Source organism: Abramis brama, assembly GCF_963993115.1.
Source record: "Abramis brama genome assembly, chromosome: 10".
Classification (NCBI taxonomy): domain Eukaryota; kingdom Metazoa; phylum Chordata; class Actinopteri; order Cypriniformes; family Leuciscidae; genus Abramis; species Abramis brama.
The window spans coordinates 17412132-17427788 of record NC_139972.1 but is presented as its reverse complement, the minus strand read 5'-3'; the positions used below and the strand labels follow the sequence as shown (position 1 = coordinate 17427788).

At 39.3% G+C, this 15657-nt stretch overlaps 2 protein-coding genes across 4 annotated transcripts in view; one reads left to right on the top strand and one right to left on the bottom strand.

Moving 5' to 3' along the window:
- Positions 1–3780: 3780 nt before the first annotated feature.
- On the top strand, positions 3781–6907 carry LOC311091096 (GTPase IMAP family member 4-like). Its single transcript, XM_084126847.1, has 2 exons — positions 3781–4416; positions 4650–6907. Exons 1-2 carry the CDS (start codon positions 4389–4391, stop codon positions 5219–5221), a joined length of 600 nt encoding a protein of 199 aa, XP_083982973.1. The 5' UTR covers positions 3781–4388; the 3' UTR covers positions 5222–6907.
- Positions 6908–7025: 118 nt separating this feature from the next.
- ulk2 (unc-51 like autophagy activating kinase 2) overlaps positions 7026–15657 on the bottom strand; it is a 33586-nt gene continuing 24954 nt past the window's right edge. Inside the window, exons 18-27 of one of the 3 annotated variants that reach the window (XM_084126829.1) lie at positions 14480–14751; positions 14197–14393; positions 13731–13840; positions 13388–13522; positions 13040–13251; positions 10933–11111; positions 10724–10842; positions 10475–10632; positions 10242–10377; positions 7026–8886 (exon numbers count right to left, since the gene is read on the bottom strand). In XM_084126829.1, coding sequence (XP_083982955.1) covers positions 8822–8886; positions 10242–10377; positions 10475–10632; positions 10724–10842; positions 10933–11111; positions 13040–13251; positions 13388–13522; positions 13731–13840; positions 14197–14393; positions 14480–14751 — 1583 coding nt within the window. In that variant the 3' untranslated portion in view covers positions 7026–8821. The remainder of the gene's footprint in view (positions 8887–10241; positions 10378–10474; positions 10633–10723; positions 10843–10932; positions 11112–13039; positions 13252–13387; positions 13523–13730; positions 13841–14196; positions 14394–14479; positions 14752–15657) is intronic. The other 2 variants (XM_084126830.1, XM_084126831.1) reach the window with 2 other exon arrangements.

Here is a 15657-nt window from a genome sequence, read left to right as displayed (position 1 = left end):
TTTAAATAGATAGATAGATTGATTTATTGTCATCATAAAAAACATTGTAAAAACGTTGTTTACAACGAAATTAAAAGTGCTACTCCTGGTGCATATATAAAAAGAAAAAATACATTCATACACTTTCTCAAGTCATACTCTCACACAGAATCATACCAACACATACACATAATAAGACTGGTCACATGGTAGAAAGTGCAGATGCAGTGCAAGTAATACAATCATTTCATCATGAAATAGTCCTATTTCAGTAAGTGCAGTGGTGTAGTCTAGTTTTTTGTAGTGAGTATACTGTAATATACCGCCTCATACTCACCCATCCCAGAGCGTCACCCCATAAGCACCACCACACTCACTAATGCATACAGTATGCATCGACATGAAATTGAGAGCATTATGAAGTATTAGGTGTTATCAACATGTCAATTTATTATAAGCAACACAAGACTTTAACAGCCAATGACATTTACAGCTGGGGAGACTGGACTGATTTTCTACTGTTTATTGTTAATCACCATCTAATTTAGGCAAGGCAAGTTTATTTATATAGCACATTTCATACACAATGGCAATTCAAAGTGCTTTACATAGAAGAAATTAAAATAATAAAAAGAAATAAGAATAATTAAAACAGTTTATAAAAATAAAAAATAAAATACAGTACAGTACAGTACAGATAGTTGGACGAGCATGGCACAGTGCTCATTCATTAAATGCATAGCTAAACAGAAGTGTTTTGAGTCTGGATTTGAAAGTGACTACTGTAGGAGCACGTCTGATCTCCTCTGGAAGCTGGTTCCAGCTGCGGCTGGCATAATAGCTAAAAGCAGACTCGCCATGCTTAGAGTGAACCCTTGGTATTTCTAGCTGATATGATCCTAGTGATCTAAGTGATCTGCTGGGTTTATATTCAGTGAGCATATCTGCAATGTATTGAGGTCCTAGGCCATTGAATGATTTATATACCAGTAATAATACTTTAAAATCAATCCTAATTTTAACTGGGAGCCAGTGTAAAGACCTGAGGACTGGTGTGATATGTTCATATTTTCTAGTTCTGCTCAGAATCCTGGCGGCAGCGTTCTGTATGAGCTGCAACTGTCTTATGGTCTTTTTGGGAAGGCCAGTGAGGAGTCCATTACAATAATCCACCCTGCTGGTGATGAAAGCATGAACAAGTTTCTCTAAGTCTTGTCTGGAAACAAAGCATCTAATTCTTGCAATATTTTTCAGATGATAGTATGCTGATTTAGTTATTGCTTTGACATGACTACTGAAACTAAGGTCTGACTCTAGTGTCACACCAAGATTCCTGACTTGATGTTTAGTTGTTTGACCCCTAGAGTGAAGGTATGCATTCACCTTGAGAACTTCATCCTTGTTTCCAAACGCAATGACTTCAGTTTTGTCTTTGTTTAATTGAAGAAAGTTTTGACACATCCAACTGTTGACTTCGTCAATGCATCGGCACAGGCAGTCAATGGGGCTGTAATCGTTAGGCGATAGGGCTAAGTAGAGCTGTGTGTCGTCTGCATAGCTGTGGTAAGCAATTTGGTTCTTTCTCATTATTTGGCTCATTGGGAGCATATACAGGTTGAACAGGAGTGGCGCAAGAATTGAGCCTTGAGGGACTCCGCATGTCATGGATGTCCACTCAGACTTATGGTCTCCTATACTCACATAATAACCTCTCCCATCTAAGTATGACCTGAACCATTTTAGGACTATCCCAGAAAGCCCCACCCAGTATTCCAGCCTGTCAAGAAGTATGTTATGATCGACAGTGTCAAATGCAGCACTGAGGTCGAGTAGTACCAGCACTGATATTTTGCCGGAATCAGTATTTAAGCGAATATCGTTTATTATCTTTATGAGCGCTGTCTCTGTGCTGTGGTGCGGTCGGAAACCAGATTGAAAATTGTCAAAGTATCCATTTGAGCATAAGAATTTGTTCAGCTGATTGAAGACAACTTTTTCAATGATCTTGCCTATGAAAGGAAGATTTGAGATCGGTCAATAGTTGCTTAATATGGTCTTATCCAGATTGCTCTTTTTCAGGAGGGGCTTGACAACAGCAGTTTTCAGGGAATTTGGAAAACTCCCAGAGAGAAGTGAGGCATTTACCACTTCTAGGAGATCTGCTTCTAAACAGTTTAACACACTTTTGAAAAATGATGTGGGAAGTGTGTCAAGAGCGCAGGTTGATGTTTTAAGGTGCTGTACGGTTTCTTCCAAAATTTTGCCATCAATTTCTTTGAAATCAGACATAGTAACTACTTTCTCAGGCGGTTTGATCTGTCTGACCCCAGGGCAACTCAAGGATGTGCTGATCACCTTTCTGATATTATTGATTTTCTCAGAGAAGAAAGAAGCAAACTCACTGCACTTGTTGTCTGAGAGCATTTCACTGGGAATCTGGCTAATTTAGCCAGTTAAGAGCTACATTTAGCCTTAGATGTTATATGAATATGGTCCCTGAAGCACAGGTTTTATCAGCTGACAATTTAAAAAAAAATTAAAAAAATTAAATAATGAAACATTATAGGCACAAATACAAATTTACCTTTAGAAATGGTGTTTAAAAAAAAAAAAAGAAAAAAAAAAGGTGTTATTGGTTTGGCAAGTTTACTGTTTAAATTATAACATGTATGAAAACTTGTGTGATATTCCCTTAAAATAACGTTTTAATAGATTTTATTATTATTATTATTATTTTAAAATTCATTTTACTGTGCAATTTCTTTCTAATTTCTTTTAGTTAGACCAAACTTTTATTTTGGTGGGTTGTAGACATTTGAGTTTCTGTGTGTTTTAATAAACTATTATTATTATTATTATTATTAGGCCTACTTGAAGTATACTCTACTGTGCAATAGTAATATATTTCTGTTATAATTTCTTCAAGTTATACCGAACTTTTATTTTGACAGGTTGTTTTGAAGACATTACAGTTTCTATGTGTAGGCTATATGAAACGAATGAATGATGATAGTTTTGTCAAATTAAATGGTGAAATTCTCGTGCATTGACTCTCATAGCAGCTCTGCGATGAAAGTGCACATGTGTATCCTATCCTACATCATGTCTCAATACAGTGAAACGCTGAAAACACCACGAGCGTGAGTCACGCGTGCTTCAGTGTGTGTGTGTGTGTGTGTGTGTGTGTGCGTGCGTAGTGGAGCACACATTGAGCGCTCATTCCCGGAGACGCGTAGAACAATTGCAGTCTCTTTTAACTTTAATATTCACAGACACTAGTCCATCCATATCATATCCCTACTTTTGATTTATTAATTCAAAAATAGCCAAATTCCGTGATGACGTTCTGCTTAGCAAGCTCCATTTGTGACTGGATTCCGCGATTCGGTGTCGCTTCGCAAACACTGACGGGGTGAATTTATGAATGAAAGTGTGAAAGTTCTGACACAAAACGAAGTTGTTAAGTATCCTCACGATTTTTTAAGTGGGTATACGGAAATCCTTGGCCTTTTCTAGTGGGTATACGGCGTATACCTGCGTATCACGTAGACTACACCACTGAGTAAGTGAGTATTTAAAGTTGTGATGGCTGTGGGAAAAAAACTGTCTCTGAATCTGGATGTGCGGTATCCGCTTAACCGTTTGCTTGAATTACTTAAGTCCATTTAACACACAATGAACTGTTTACAAAGTTTCAAAGTTCACTTCTCAGTTCTGTGGAAAGTCATTTAGTGTGTGACGCACACGTTTAAACATGGCAGGGACAGTCAGGTCAGTTTAGTTCATAAAACGATTAGAAAGGCTGTATATGTGGACATTTCCAAAGATAGAGTAGCCTATAGGCTATGTTGGTGTCCTATCACTTTTCTAAAGCAATACGAGTTCTCCTCGTTATCCCAGTGGACTCTTTCAGCAAGAGAGACGGACGTGCGATAGAGAAATATCTGGGTGTCCTCGGGGACGCGGTGTGGTCACACGCTCTGGTGCTCTTTACGTGGGGAGACGAGTTAAGAGGAAAGACCATTGAAAAGCACATTGAATAATAATAAAAGCTTATATAACTTATCTAATAACTATACCTCTAACGAACCTTGGATTTGTTCATTTATTGCTTTAGAAAAGTGATAGGACACCAACATAGCCTATAGGCTACTCTATCTTTGGAAATGTCCACATATATAGCCTTTCTAAACGTTTTATTAACTAAACTGACCTGACTGTCCCTCCCATGTTTAAACATGTGCGTCACACACTAAATGACTTCCACAGAACTGAGAAGTGAACTTTGAAACTTTGTAAACAGTTCATTGTGTGTTAAATGGACTTAAGTTATTCAAGCAAACGGTTAAGCGGATATACTGTAGGCTATGCAACATAAAGATCGGATCAATTGGGTGGAGGAATGAAGAATGGCAGTGAGCTCTGTGACAGCATATGGTAAGTTAATGGACACTTCACATGTGATATGGGAACAACAGATTTGTACTCAGTGTATTAGGCTATATGACTTTTGGCAAGGTATGTGGTTAAAATATATAGCCTTATGACAGAAACGGGCAAAAAGGTTCAGGAAAAGATGATAGATTTTTTCAACTTTCAACAACATTAACCAGTTCTGCTTATCGGGAACATTCATTACCTTTAATTTGACTTCTCTATGTCTTGGTTAGTCGGTCCGGAGTGTGGTTCTGCGATGGGACTCTTGCTGCTGGGTCGAAGGCGTGCTGGTAAGAGCTCGGTGGGAGACCTCATCCTCGGACGCAGTGAGTTTGAGCACGGGAAGACGACGACTCGGTGTGTGAGGAGATTTGGCTGGGTGGACGGCGTGAGGCTGGCCGTGGTCGACACTCCAGGGTGGAGTCTCTTCGGTTTGACTAACGCCCAACAGGTGAAACAGGAGATCCTGCGCGGTGTGATGTTGGCCCCTTCTGGATGTCAGTTATTTCTCCTCGTTATCCCAGTGGACTCTTTCAGCAAGAGAGACGGACATGCGATAGAGAAATATCTGGGTGTCCTCGGGGACGCGGTGTGGTCACACGCTCTGGTGCTCTTTACGTGGGGAGACGAGTTAAGAGGAAAGACTATTGAAAAGCACATTGAAAAGACGGGTGAACCTTTGCAGAAGATCTTGAGGAAGTGTGGCCACAGGTACCATGTTGTGAACAATAAATGTCCAGAAGACTATACTCAGGTCACTGAGCTGCTTAACATTTTAAAGCGAATGAGTGCCAGCACTGGTTGAACACAGAGAATCAACTTATATTTATGAAATGTAATCTCATTGTAATTCATTATTGAGCTTTTCATTATTTAATCTGTCCTTTACTGTCCCCTAGCCCTATATCTGTTATGAACTGCTCTGAGACAAGAAGGTTGAGATCCAAATGTAGCTTTTTATAATGGGGCAATCCAGACACGCAATCCAATATACAGGCAACAGGTCAAAACACAGGTAGACAGTCCAAACAAACAAAACACACAAGGCAAACGGGTAATCCAAAGGCAGGCAGAGAGTGCAAAAACCGAAATACATAGAACCAGAGATGAAGTGTAACAACATACAAGACTTCGCAGGGAATGAATGAGTGTATGTGGTTTAAATAGGCTGAGACTGACAAGGTAATGAGACACAGGTGGATGCCTACTAATTTAACTTATGATTCATTTATTCAAAAAAAAAAAAAAGTCCAACAACAGAGAAAATACATCAGCATGTGATCTTTGCACGTCGGCGACCCGATCCATGTCAAATCTTCATCTCATGTGAGTGTAGATAAATGTAATCATAAGTTTGTTCGTGTGTCGGTCCATTCTAAGGTGTGTCGGTGTGTCAAGTATTTTAAGTATACTTGGCTTAACTCTTTTGATTGAGGAGCCTATTAAATACTTTTTTAACACATAGTTTTACGTAGCCTACTGTCTTATAAACTTACATTATTTGAAAATATTGATTCATAAAGAAAGCAGATATGCTCCTAATTCTGAGTATCAGCATTTTTGTGTAGGCTAGTCCACTGGTAGTGTCCATTATTACTTCACCTCTATTATTTTTGTAAGGGTGGGTAATTAGGGAGGTAATAATCTGAAAGGGGTCAGAATTTGGCACAAAAAAACAGCACTCCAAATAGGATTTATAACTGTAAATTGTGTGAACGAAGATAGGCTACCTCAATGTGTAAGCCTAAGCAAATTTAGCCAAGCATTAAAGTTTCACCTTACCGTCAATAATATTTCTGAGGTAGGGTGACCAGACGTCCCGAAATCAAAGCTGTTGTCTTTTCTTTTCTTATTCTGAAGTTCTACAACGATAGGCTACCGTAGGCGCGAATTTATTAGTTGCAGCAGCCGCGAAACAGTGAATGTGCATTCAGCAAAAAATACCGATTGATTGCAAAAAAAAAAAAAAACGTTTTTGTCGGGTAGGTTACACAAAGCAAATCATCTGCACAATTATTTAATTTTCTTATTTAATGACCGACAATTTAGTTGTAATAATAATTTTTGCATTTGGCTTAGCGTTAGGCTGACCCTGAAAGGTCTGATTTACACACTGTTACAACAGTCATTGTTTTTGTTTTGTTCATGATTTTAATGCTGTTGTTTTTTGTGGCATACTAAAGACTAATGACAGACTGTTGATCTTTGAATAAAAATATGTTTGGTTCAGGTTTGAAATCCACTATCTTTTATTATAGGCTATGTAATATCATAGTAGGCCTACTATGTTTTTGTTTTCATAAAATCGTTCTGAAAGTGATTCCAACAATATCGTTCCTCTGTGCCGTTATTGTTATAGCTTTGGTGTGAACGCTGCTATTCTTTGAGAAAGATTTTTAGAACTATATCATTATCGTTATATTTTTAGTTATCATCCTTGCTGTAACGTGCCTTTAGGTAGGAAATAAATCATCCCTCTTTTTCACCCTGTAAAACCTTATCTGTTTTCTGCTACTGTTGTCACCTGTGCTGCACTTTCATTATTTCCTTGTAGCAAATACAGCAGTATACCTTTGCAAAGCACATAATCGGAGACTCAGATAACAGGATACAATTGATCTGTTTAATAAAAGCTGTATTTCTACAGTTTCAGACAACATAGATGCCCTTGGTAAAACACACACTGATTAAAACATTTTTGACACTGAAAGTCAAGGGATCATGAACCTTCAGGCTGCATCAACCGTGATCATGTGGTGTTGGGCTGTGATAGGCTGGTTTATTCGGAGAGGGAAAGTTGCAAATGGAAGGGCAAGTACATTCTAATGTTCCACAGGTACATGTACTCTGTACTAGTCTTCTCTAATGGATCACCTGTACACAATTCTGCTCACACCTGGATAAGGAAGTCCGACAACTACAGATATGCATGGATTTTGTATAACAAACTGGCAGAAAGGACATCAGCCTTCTCTTTCTGTACAGTAAAAGGCTTTGTAGGCTCACGGGGGGCCGTTATTAAAAATAAAAACACAGGCAGAGTGCAGGAGAGAGGGAGCGAGGTGTTCAAAACATGTACAAGGGAAAGTAGACTACCCGAAGTCATGCTTTCAGTTCTTCAGTATCCTGAAACTGGCCACTGCATCTGGGAAGAGCAGTTACACAAACACCGTCCTGAGCACAGTGGATGAACGGGGAAAAGCAGAGCCTGGCAGTGGGCCGCGCTCTCTCCCATTTACCTGCAACATCCACGTCCCGCACAGTCGTTGTATTGTCGTACACAAGATATTCATGGGCGTTAGTCAAGAGCTGCCATGCAAAGTGAGGTCTCGAAGAACCTGTGGAAGTTGTCCTATTACCTCTACAACAAAATAAAAAACCTAAAAACAAGGAAATCTTGTGCTCTTCGTTTGAGAGGCAGGGATGGCGGCGGCAGCATCTACCTTCTTCAATCAAGCTGTGCTCGCTCACATTCACTCCAAAATAAAAACACACATGTAGAATGTACAAGTATTTACAGCTCACGCACGTCAGTTAAAAAAAGCTACAGTATTAATATGAACATAAAAACGTTTCAGTACGGCTGAATCAAAAGGTAAGTAACGACTCAAGTATTTTGACCATTATGTCTGATTCACCATGAGGCTGTTATGAGACGCCAATGTCCGACCTGATGCTCACGGGCCTTCCAGACACTCATTTTCAGAGGATTATAGATATGGAAATGAGAAGGACCTGGAGCCACACGCTGATCTTGGAGACGGATGGAAGGATCATCATCTCCACCTTCTCCCAGATGTCCTAGGACAAGCGTCTTCCACATCTGCCTCAATAAAGTGCATTTGCTTCAAAACTGATTTTGTAAATACTACAGATTCCTCTTAAGTTTGACCACGTGACTGTGTATGTGTGGTACCAGTAATTACAGTCCAACATTGGGCTGCACATCCGCCCCATGTCGTCTTTCAACACTATCATCAATAACACTAAAACCAATAAATAATCAGAGCAATAGAGTGCAGTATAAAACAATAAGATGAACCGATTTGCATTGACGTTCAATGTTGGGCCTTTGAAGATTCCCAGTCCAAAATCCTTTCAGTTTATGTAAAAAAAGAGAAATGATGTCGTAAAAACAGAAGATGAATCTAAATGCAGGTCCAGAGGCTTTTTTCGTACTATAAAGTCTCTGTTTAATTTTCATCTTTGGTAGTGAACTTGTGCACATCCTTCTCAAAATGTCATCTGCAAAAAAAAAAAAAAAACGTAATACTTGGTCTGTTGCTTGTGATTGAAAAGAATCAAAAGGAACTGAAAGTGCTTTGACTGCTACAAAACAAAAACAAGGGATCTGTTTAGTCTTCTTTGTAGTTGATGAAGATGATGGTCCCTGGAGTGAAAGTCTTTATTCGTACAGGGTAACGGTGCAGTAACACAAAGCTGAGATCCTCCGGTCCACACTTGCCTTGTCTGTGGCAAAGGAAACACAAAGAGAAAAGATGTAAAAGCAGTAAACAAAGACACATGAACGAGATGTTTTAACAATCCTGGATCGAAATGATTCCAGCAGTGTTGTTTTAGTAGTATTTATATACTACTACGACTCGGTGTGCGTTTAATATGAATCTTTTTTTATAATATCAGTTTGCATTTGAATTTTAGCGTAAATTTTAGATCTTTTGTCATTTTATTCGTTTTTGTTGACTATATCTATTTAGCTTTTAGTACTTCAACTTAGACTTAATTTAAGTAGCTGCCAAGGTAACATTTCATTTAATTTTTCATCTAATATTGAGTTAACAACAATGGGTTACTGTTCCTTATCAATTCTTTCAGAACTTTTGACAAACCACCAGCCTATATTTGATCCAAACTGTATGCTAAACAAAAATAATAAAGAAAAATAATAGTGTAACAATAAAACATTTATTACAAAATACTCTGTTCTTAAAGTGTATCTTTTAGTATTCAATGTCATTTAAACAACCAGTCAGAAGTCACACTTTGCTGTTCAATTCCAACAGTTAATTTCGAGTCTTTTTGACCAATTTATTGAACTAGAATCATAAGAGAACTATATTGGTCGCGTCAGCAAAAAAACAATCATAATGAAATGGACATCATCAAAATCATTTTAATATTTTTTTTAACCCTCTGGTGCAGTTTGATCATTTTGACTGAAAAATTGTACGTATTTTAAAACATTTTTTTACTTCATTGGAATGGTACGAAACTTGGGAAAGGTTTTGGCACTTGCTATGTGAGCAAAAAAATGGAAATGAATAGGAGACGAATTTCATCTAGTGGAAACATTCGGTACTGCACACAAACAAAGTCTTACTGAAAGCTAATTTTTTGAGATATCAAGCTCAAATATGGAGCACAACTTGTTTAGATGTATGGCTTTGATTTTATCACAAACTAAAACATGTTTTGAAAAATATATATTTCATATAAAACTTTTAAAAAATTGCATTTTTCATAATAATAAACTTAAACTTCTATACCTTCATTTTAGTTTCACTTAAAAAAAAAAATGTTTTGCCAAGTGTCTTCTTTAAAAAGAGACCAAACTTAAGTCTGTGCTCCAAAGCTTTCAGGAATTAAGTCAGTTTCATTTTCAGGTCTATGCTCAAAATGTGGTTAACAGGTGATAAATGGATCATAACTATTCCATAAATATTATTTAGTACCATGAAATCCCCTAAAAATACAAAGTATGAAATAAATATAGTACATTAATTTCATTGAAATAAAAAACAGTCATTTTTGACTGTCACGTGAGCAGCACCAGAGGATTAAAACTGATTTTTAAATTGACTCACATTTGATGACGTTCTCAACATCAGCTGGGTCCTGGAGGATCTTGGACAGGCCTTCCAGCAGCATGGATGCCTTGTTGTAGCGATATGCGATGTCCTCTGTCTGCTGAAACATCTCGTCTAGTGCGGCCGACTGCACCTGTAACACACACACACAAACATGACACCAATGTTAGCCACTCGTAAAATCACGCAACAAAGCTCAAAGTTAGGCTGCCATGCCCGTCCTCGCTCACCAACTCTACAGCATGGTTATAAATGAGCTTCTCAGCTGTAACGCTGTTGATCTCGTCCACAAATCGCTGCTTGTCAGAGAAGAAGTGGTTGAGTTTGTCCGTGAGGCGGCGGCACAGGGAAATGCAGCTCTTGTAGCGCTCGTTCAGACTCTTGACCACTGAAGTTCAGAGAGAAAGTACGTTATTCGCAACATCAGTGATATACATACACACTTTTTGTCATCCGAGTCATGAAATGTATCAGCTCACCTTGTTTGACGGCCGAGGAAGGATTGAGCTTGGCAGACTTGATCTGAGCTTTGGCCAGGTGCAGCGAGGAGGCCAGCAGCTGTGCGGCTTTCATATACAACACCAGCTGCTCCACCTGCCTGTGTGAGATGATGATCAAAACATTATATACTGTACGTTAGGAGGTCTCATTGTTAAAGGTCCCGTGTGTTCGTGCGCACTGTTCTTACCCCCACTCCTTACTGAGCTGACTGATCTGGTCCACCACCACGCTGTCCTGAGGAGGATAGAGAGAGGCGGCGGACGCACCCAGATCAGGTCCTCCGGCCCGCAGAGAAGCGATCTCCAGCACACAATCCGTAAAGGACAGCATCATCCGCAGGTGCATCAGGGTGTCTGTGTGCTCACGCTGCCAAACACACACATAAACCTGTTAGTGTTTCCCAAGAAAAGCTTTATCCAGTACAGACTGTTCTCTGTGTGTAACAGGATGAATTGATGTGCTTTAACTGAAATCCTGAGCTATATGACCAGTATACAGGATTGAGCAACTAGACCACCAGTGTTATTTTAGCAGTGGCGTAACTTTGTTTTAAAAAGTGTGTGTGTGGGGGGGGGGGGGGGGGGGGGGGGGGGGGTTGTAACACAATGCTTAATCATAAAACAGATATAACATTACGATGTCCAACAATCGATTTAAATAGTAGGCCTACATTGATTGGGTTTAAGTGGTCGTTCAATGAGGCCTATTATATGTTGATCCGACTTTTTTAAGCATGTATTTAAGTGGTCTAGGGGTAGAATTTTTGTCAGAGGTTCTGAGTTCTAATCCGCACTCATATAGTTTTTTTTGTTTTTTTTTTCATTAAAACCGATTATGTTTTTCAGTGGTTGTATATCAGGCAGGGACACTTTTTTTGTGCTGTTTGTTTTCTAATTTCACCGGAACCAATAGAGAGTCTCTCCACAACGGATTGAAGCGCGCATCTGAGTTTCGGCTGTGCGCGAGCCAGAAACAAACATAGTATCCGCGCCACTGATCGCAGCGGCAACGAGCACTTTGATCAGTTGATTTAAAAAAAAAAAACACATTTCAGCGCTAGATCGCCTCTTATTTAAAAAACAAACGAAATGAATGCTCTGCTAGTTAACTGGAGATGTTTTGTTTATTTGTATTGGTACATTCGTGCCGCGAGATGTTTCAAAAGTGGTGGGGACAATATCGACCTTAGAAAATAGTGGTGGGGACATGTCCCACCCGCAAATTACGCCTATGTATTTTAGTATTATTTATATACTATTATAGTATTTTTTTTTTTAAGTATTAGCTTTAATTTTTATATTTTATTTTATTTTTAGTAATTTAGCAACGTGCCTTTTTTACTTATTTCTATTTAGCTTTTATTTCAGTTTTAGTTTAGTGATTTTAGCACTTGAACTTAACCATAATTTATTGCAAATTTGTTTTTCCATCAAATATTCATATTTTATTTTATTTCAGCTTTGTTTCAATAGTTTTAGTTAACAATAAATACACTGAGTACACTGAATACATTGAGTAATGGTCTGAGTAACCTAGTCACAGGACTTTAGTTGGCCAATATTAGAGTTTTTTTATTTATTTATTTATGTATTGGTATTGGCCAAATATTGAATATACAATTGTTCATTCTCATTTCCCGTATTTTAATATTTTGATTACCCTTACACATCTAACACTCATTTAAAGTTAATTATTTAGTTAACACTGTTTAGGGTTAGTTAACCCCCCCTTTTGTGACTTTTGTTCATCTCCAAAACACAAATGAAGATCTTTTTAATGAAAACTGAGAGCTTTCTGTCCCTCCATTGACAGCTGCGCAACCACCACTTTGACGCAGAAGCTCAAACGTGTTGAACGTGGGTTTGGAACGACATGAGGGGGGGTAACTCATGAGAATTTTCATTTTTGGGGGAACTATCCCTTTAATTGAGTTTTTAGCATTTTATTTTTAATCTATTTAGACAAAATAATGTGGAATTATAATATTTGGTCTTGGTCCATTCCCAGTCCCACTCCCCTCTCTCTGCCCCTATCACTAATGTTCTCTCAAAATAAAGGGAAAAAAGCCCAGAACATACTTTTAATATATGACATTTATCAGTTATTGGTCATTACATGAAAATAATTATTGAATTATCTGTATCAGCCTGAATTTTAATATCTGTGCATCTGAGACTGTTGATATTATATGGCATATTGTGAGTCAATGTCTTAAAATGAACACTGACTAAATTACGTAACTAGAAAAGTAAAATCAGTGGTGTGAGCCCTACTCTACACGTTAGCGCTCTCACCTCCATCAGCGTCTCCTCCGGCAGTTCTGGCGCTTCAAAGGTGATGAATCCATCCAAGCTGGGGGGGGAGGTGCCGTAAGGGACGTAGCGCAGGCTGCTGGGAGCCGCGTCCACTCCTGGCGACGAGCTGCCGATGGTCATGCCTGGGGGAGAACCCATGTACACCTTACCGCTGGTGGAGCACAGCGAGCCGGCAGAGCTGTTGGAACCTACTGCGGACACATAGACACAGAAATCAGCCTTAGCGACTACTTGAGTTAAAAACAGTGGCAGTGTCACGGCATTAAATGTGGTGTGGCAGCTGAAGCAGTGGTGTATGAGGCGGGTTTACGAGACGAAGCCCCTCACCTGAGGTGGTGCGCGGGCGGGAGGCGAGATGGCTGCAGGTGGGAGGGGTGCTACTGTTCGGGGGCGAGCCCACCGTGAACACAACGTTGCGGGGACTCGCCCCGCCCGCTGCCAAACCGCAAATCCCTGCCGGGGCTGGGAAGGGATGCACACACAGGGGTCACTCACAGACTAACACATACAAACACTGGCAGCCAATCACAGCACTTCATGCAAGCCAGAAGCTTTCAGGAGAAGCTCAAATGATGTCAATGGGGTTGCATTAGGCAGAAATAATATTGGCATGAAAAACTGGACTTATAACTTATAAAAAAACTATAACAAAATGAGAAAAGGGGGCCACCTGTGTCCATGGGCCTCTCTGTGTTCAGGCTGTCTGTGCTGCCCTTGTACGGCTGTCCTCCCAAAGTGATCCGTACCGGCTGCTCAGAAAGTCTGCCAGCACTTACAGACCTGAGGAAACAAACAAGTTCAGCTTGATTTTATACGCATATGAAATTTATCATTATCACATAATCATTATAATACGCTAATTTGCAGCTCAAGAAACTTTCCATTATCAATGTTGAAAACAGTTGTGCTGCTTAATAATTTTGTGGAAACGGCTACATTTTTTTCAGAATTATTCGATAATTAGAAAGTTGAAAATATGCTTGCTGAATAAGAGTATTCATTTCTATAAAAATAATAATAATTTAACTGACCACAAACTTTTGAACAGTAGTGTATATTATTATATTAATATATAATATTATATTATTATGCATTATGCATCAAATGTTGTAAAATATATCAAAACTTTTGCCGACCTGCCAAAGGAAGTCTTGCTGGCCTCTGGAGCAGGCTGTTGGCTGCTGGGATACGCCGAGCAGTGATGTGCACAGAGGTCACGTCCATCCATCAGCATCCTGATTGGGGTGGGGCTGTCGGCTATACCCTGCTGCGAGGCCAGGGCCAGGAGGTTGCACGAGGCTTGAGTTTTAGGGATTTTGAATGGAGCGCTCACCTAAATGAGAACAAACGAGATTTGTAATGTCAAAAGCTCTTGATCTAGGATAAAAAGACGTTTACCCGACAACCCCTGCAGCTTACCTTAGTGGGCGAGCCGATGATGGTGGGCAGCGGCGACTTTGTTAGCCAGTCAGAGGTGCGAGGGGAGGAGCCAAGGAGCTTGGTTGGGGAGGTGCCTAGGTTGCCGGGACGCCCGAGCTGAGGGGAGTGGCTGGTGGGGTAGGCGGATGAGGAGGGGTGCACTGGGTCAGACATCTGCTTGTGTAGCTTCTGCTTGTTCTGGTAGATGTCAGTCAGCGTGGGCGCACTCTGAAGACGAGTGCCCAGTAACTGAGAGGATGGCACAGGGGAACCTGAAACATAAAAGGTGTCCTTGTTTAAAAAAATAAAAAAATTTAAAGTTGCAATGAATGAAATTAACAACAGATCTTTTCTTCCACGGACCATCGAAAAAGAAATAAATGTAGAGCGGGGTTATTTCCATCAGCTATTGACTGGATTTTGAGATGTGGGCATTGCACTCAAAATTGAAGGCAGATGAACCTTTAGGCAAGGCAAGGCAAGTTTATTTATATAGCACACCTCATACACAACGGCAATTCAAAGTGCTTTACATAGAATAAATTAAAATAATAAAAAGAAATAAGAATAATTAAAACAGTTTTAGAGAAAGGGGCGGGGTTTAAGCAGACTAAATGATTGGAGAAGACCTGTTTACATCACTAGAGAGAAGTCTGTTGCATTCACCAGAAGGTCCAGTTTTTAGGTTTCTCTTTAAGGTATAAGGTATTTGTAATTGCACATTTATGTCCTGAATAAAATTAATTAACAACATGTACAGGTTAGGGTTTGATTTAGGTTAGTTGCATGTGATTATGCATTATTTACTGTTATTATTATAGTAACTACATGCAACGTGTAACAAGGACACTGTAAAACGTTACCCATTTTTAAAAATGAAAAATATGCATGGATGAATTTAGCTTACAATGAGATCTATAATTTCTGAAATAGATAGGTAACATTTTGCTGCTATAACTCATCAGATGCTACATGATTCAACCACTAGGTGCCACTGCAGTTTATATATTTAAGATGTGCACCAGAAGACTTCAGTGAACTGAAAGAAGGTCAGTGAGTTTGTCTGCTGTTTAGACATGATCATTGAGTTCACAGTTTTGAAGGTCTATAGGTTTGAAGAGGTTTCACACAAAAGCTCACGTGTCGCACAGTTTGTTACAACAACATGCATTGTTCCT

Coding starts and splice junctions, on each gene's coding strand:
- LOC311091096 (XM_084126847.1), top strand. CDS start 4,389: ATGGCAGTGAGCTCTGTGACAGCATATG. Junction 4,417..4,649: donor GAGCTCTGTGACAGCATATG/GTAAGTTAATGG, acceptor TGTCTTGGTTAG/TCGGTCCGGAGTGTGGTTCT.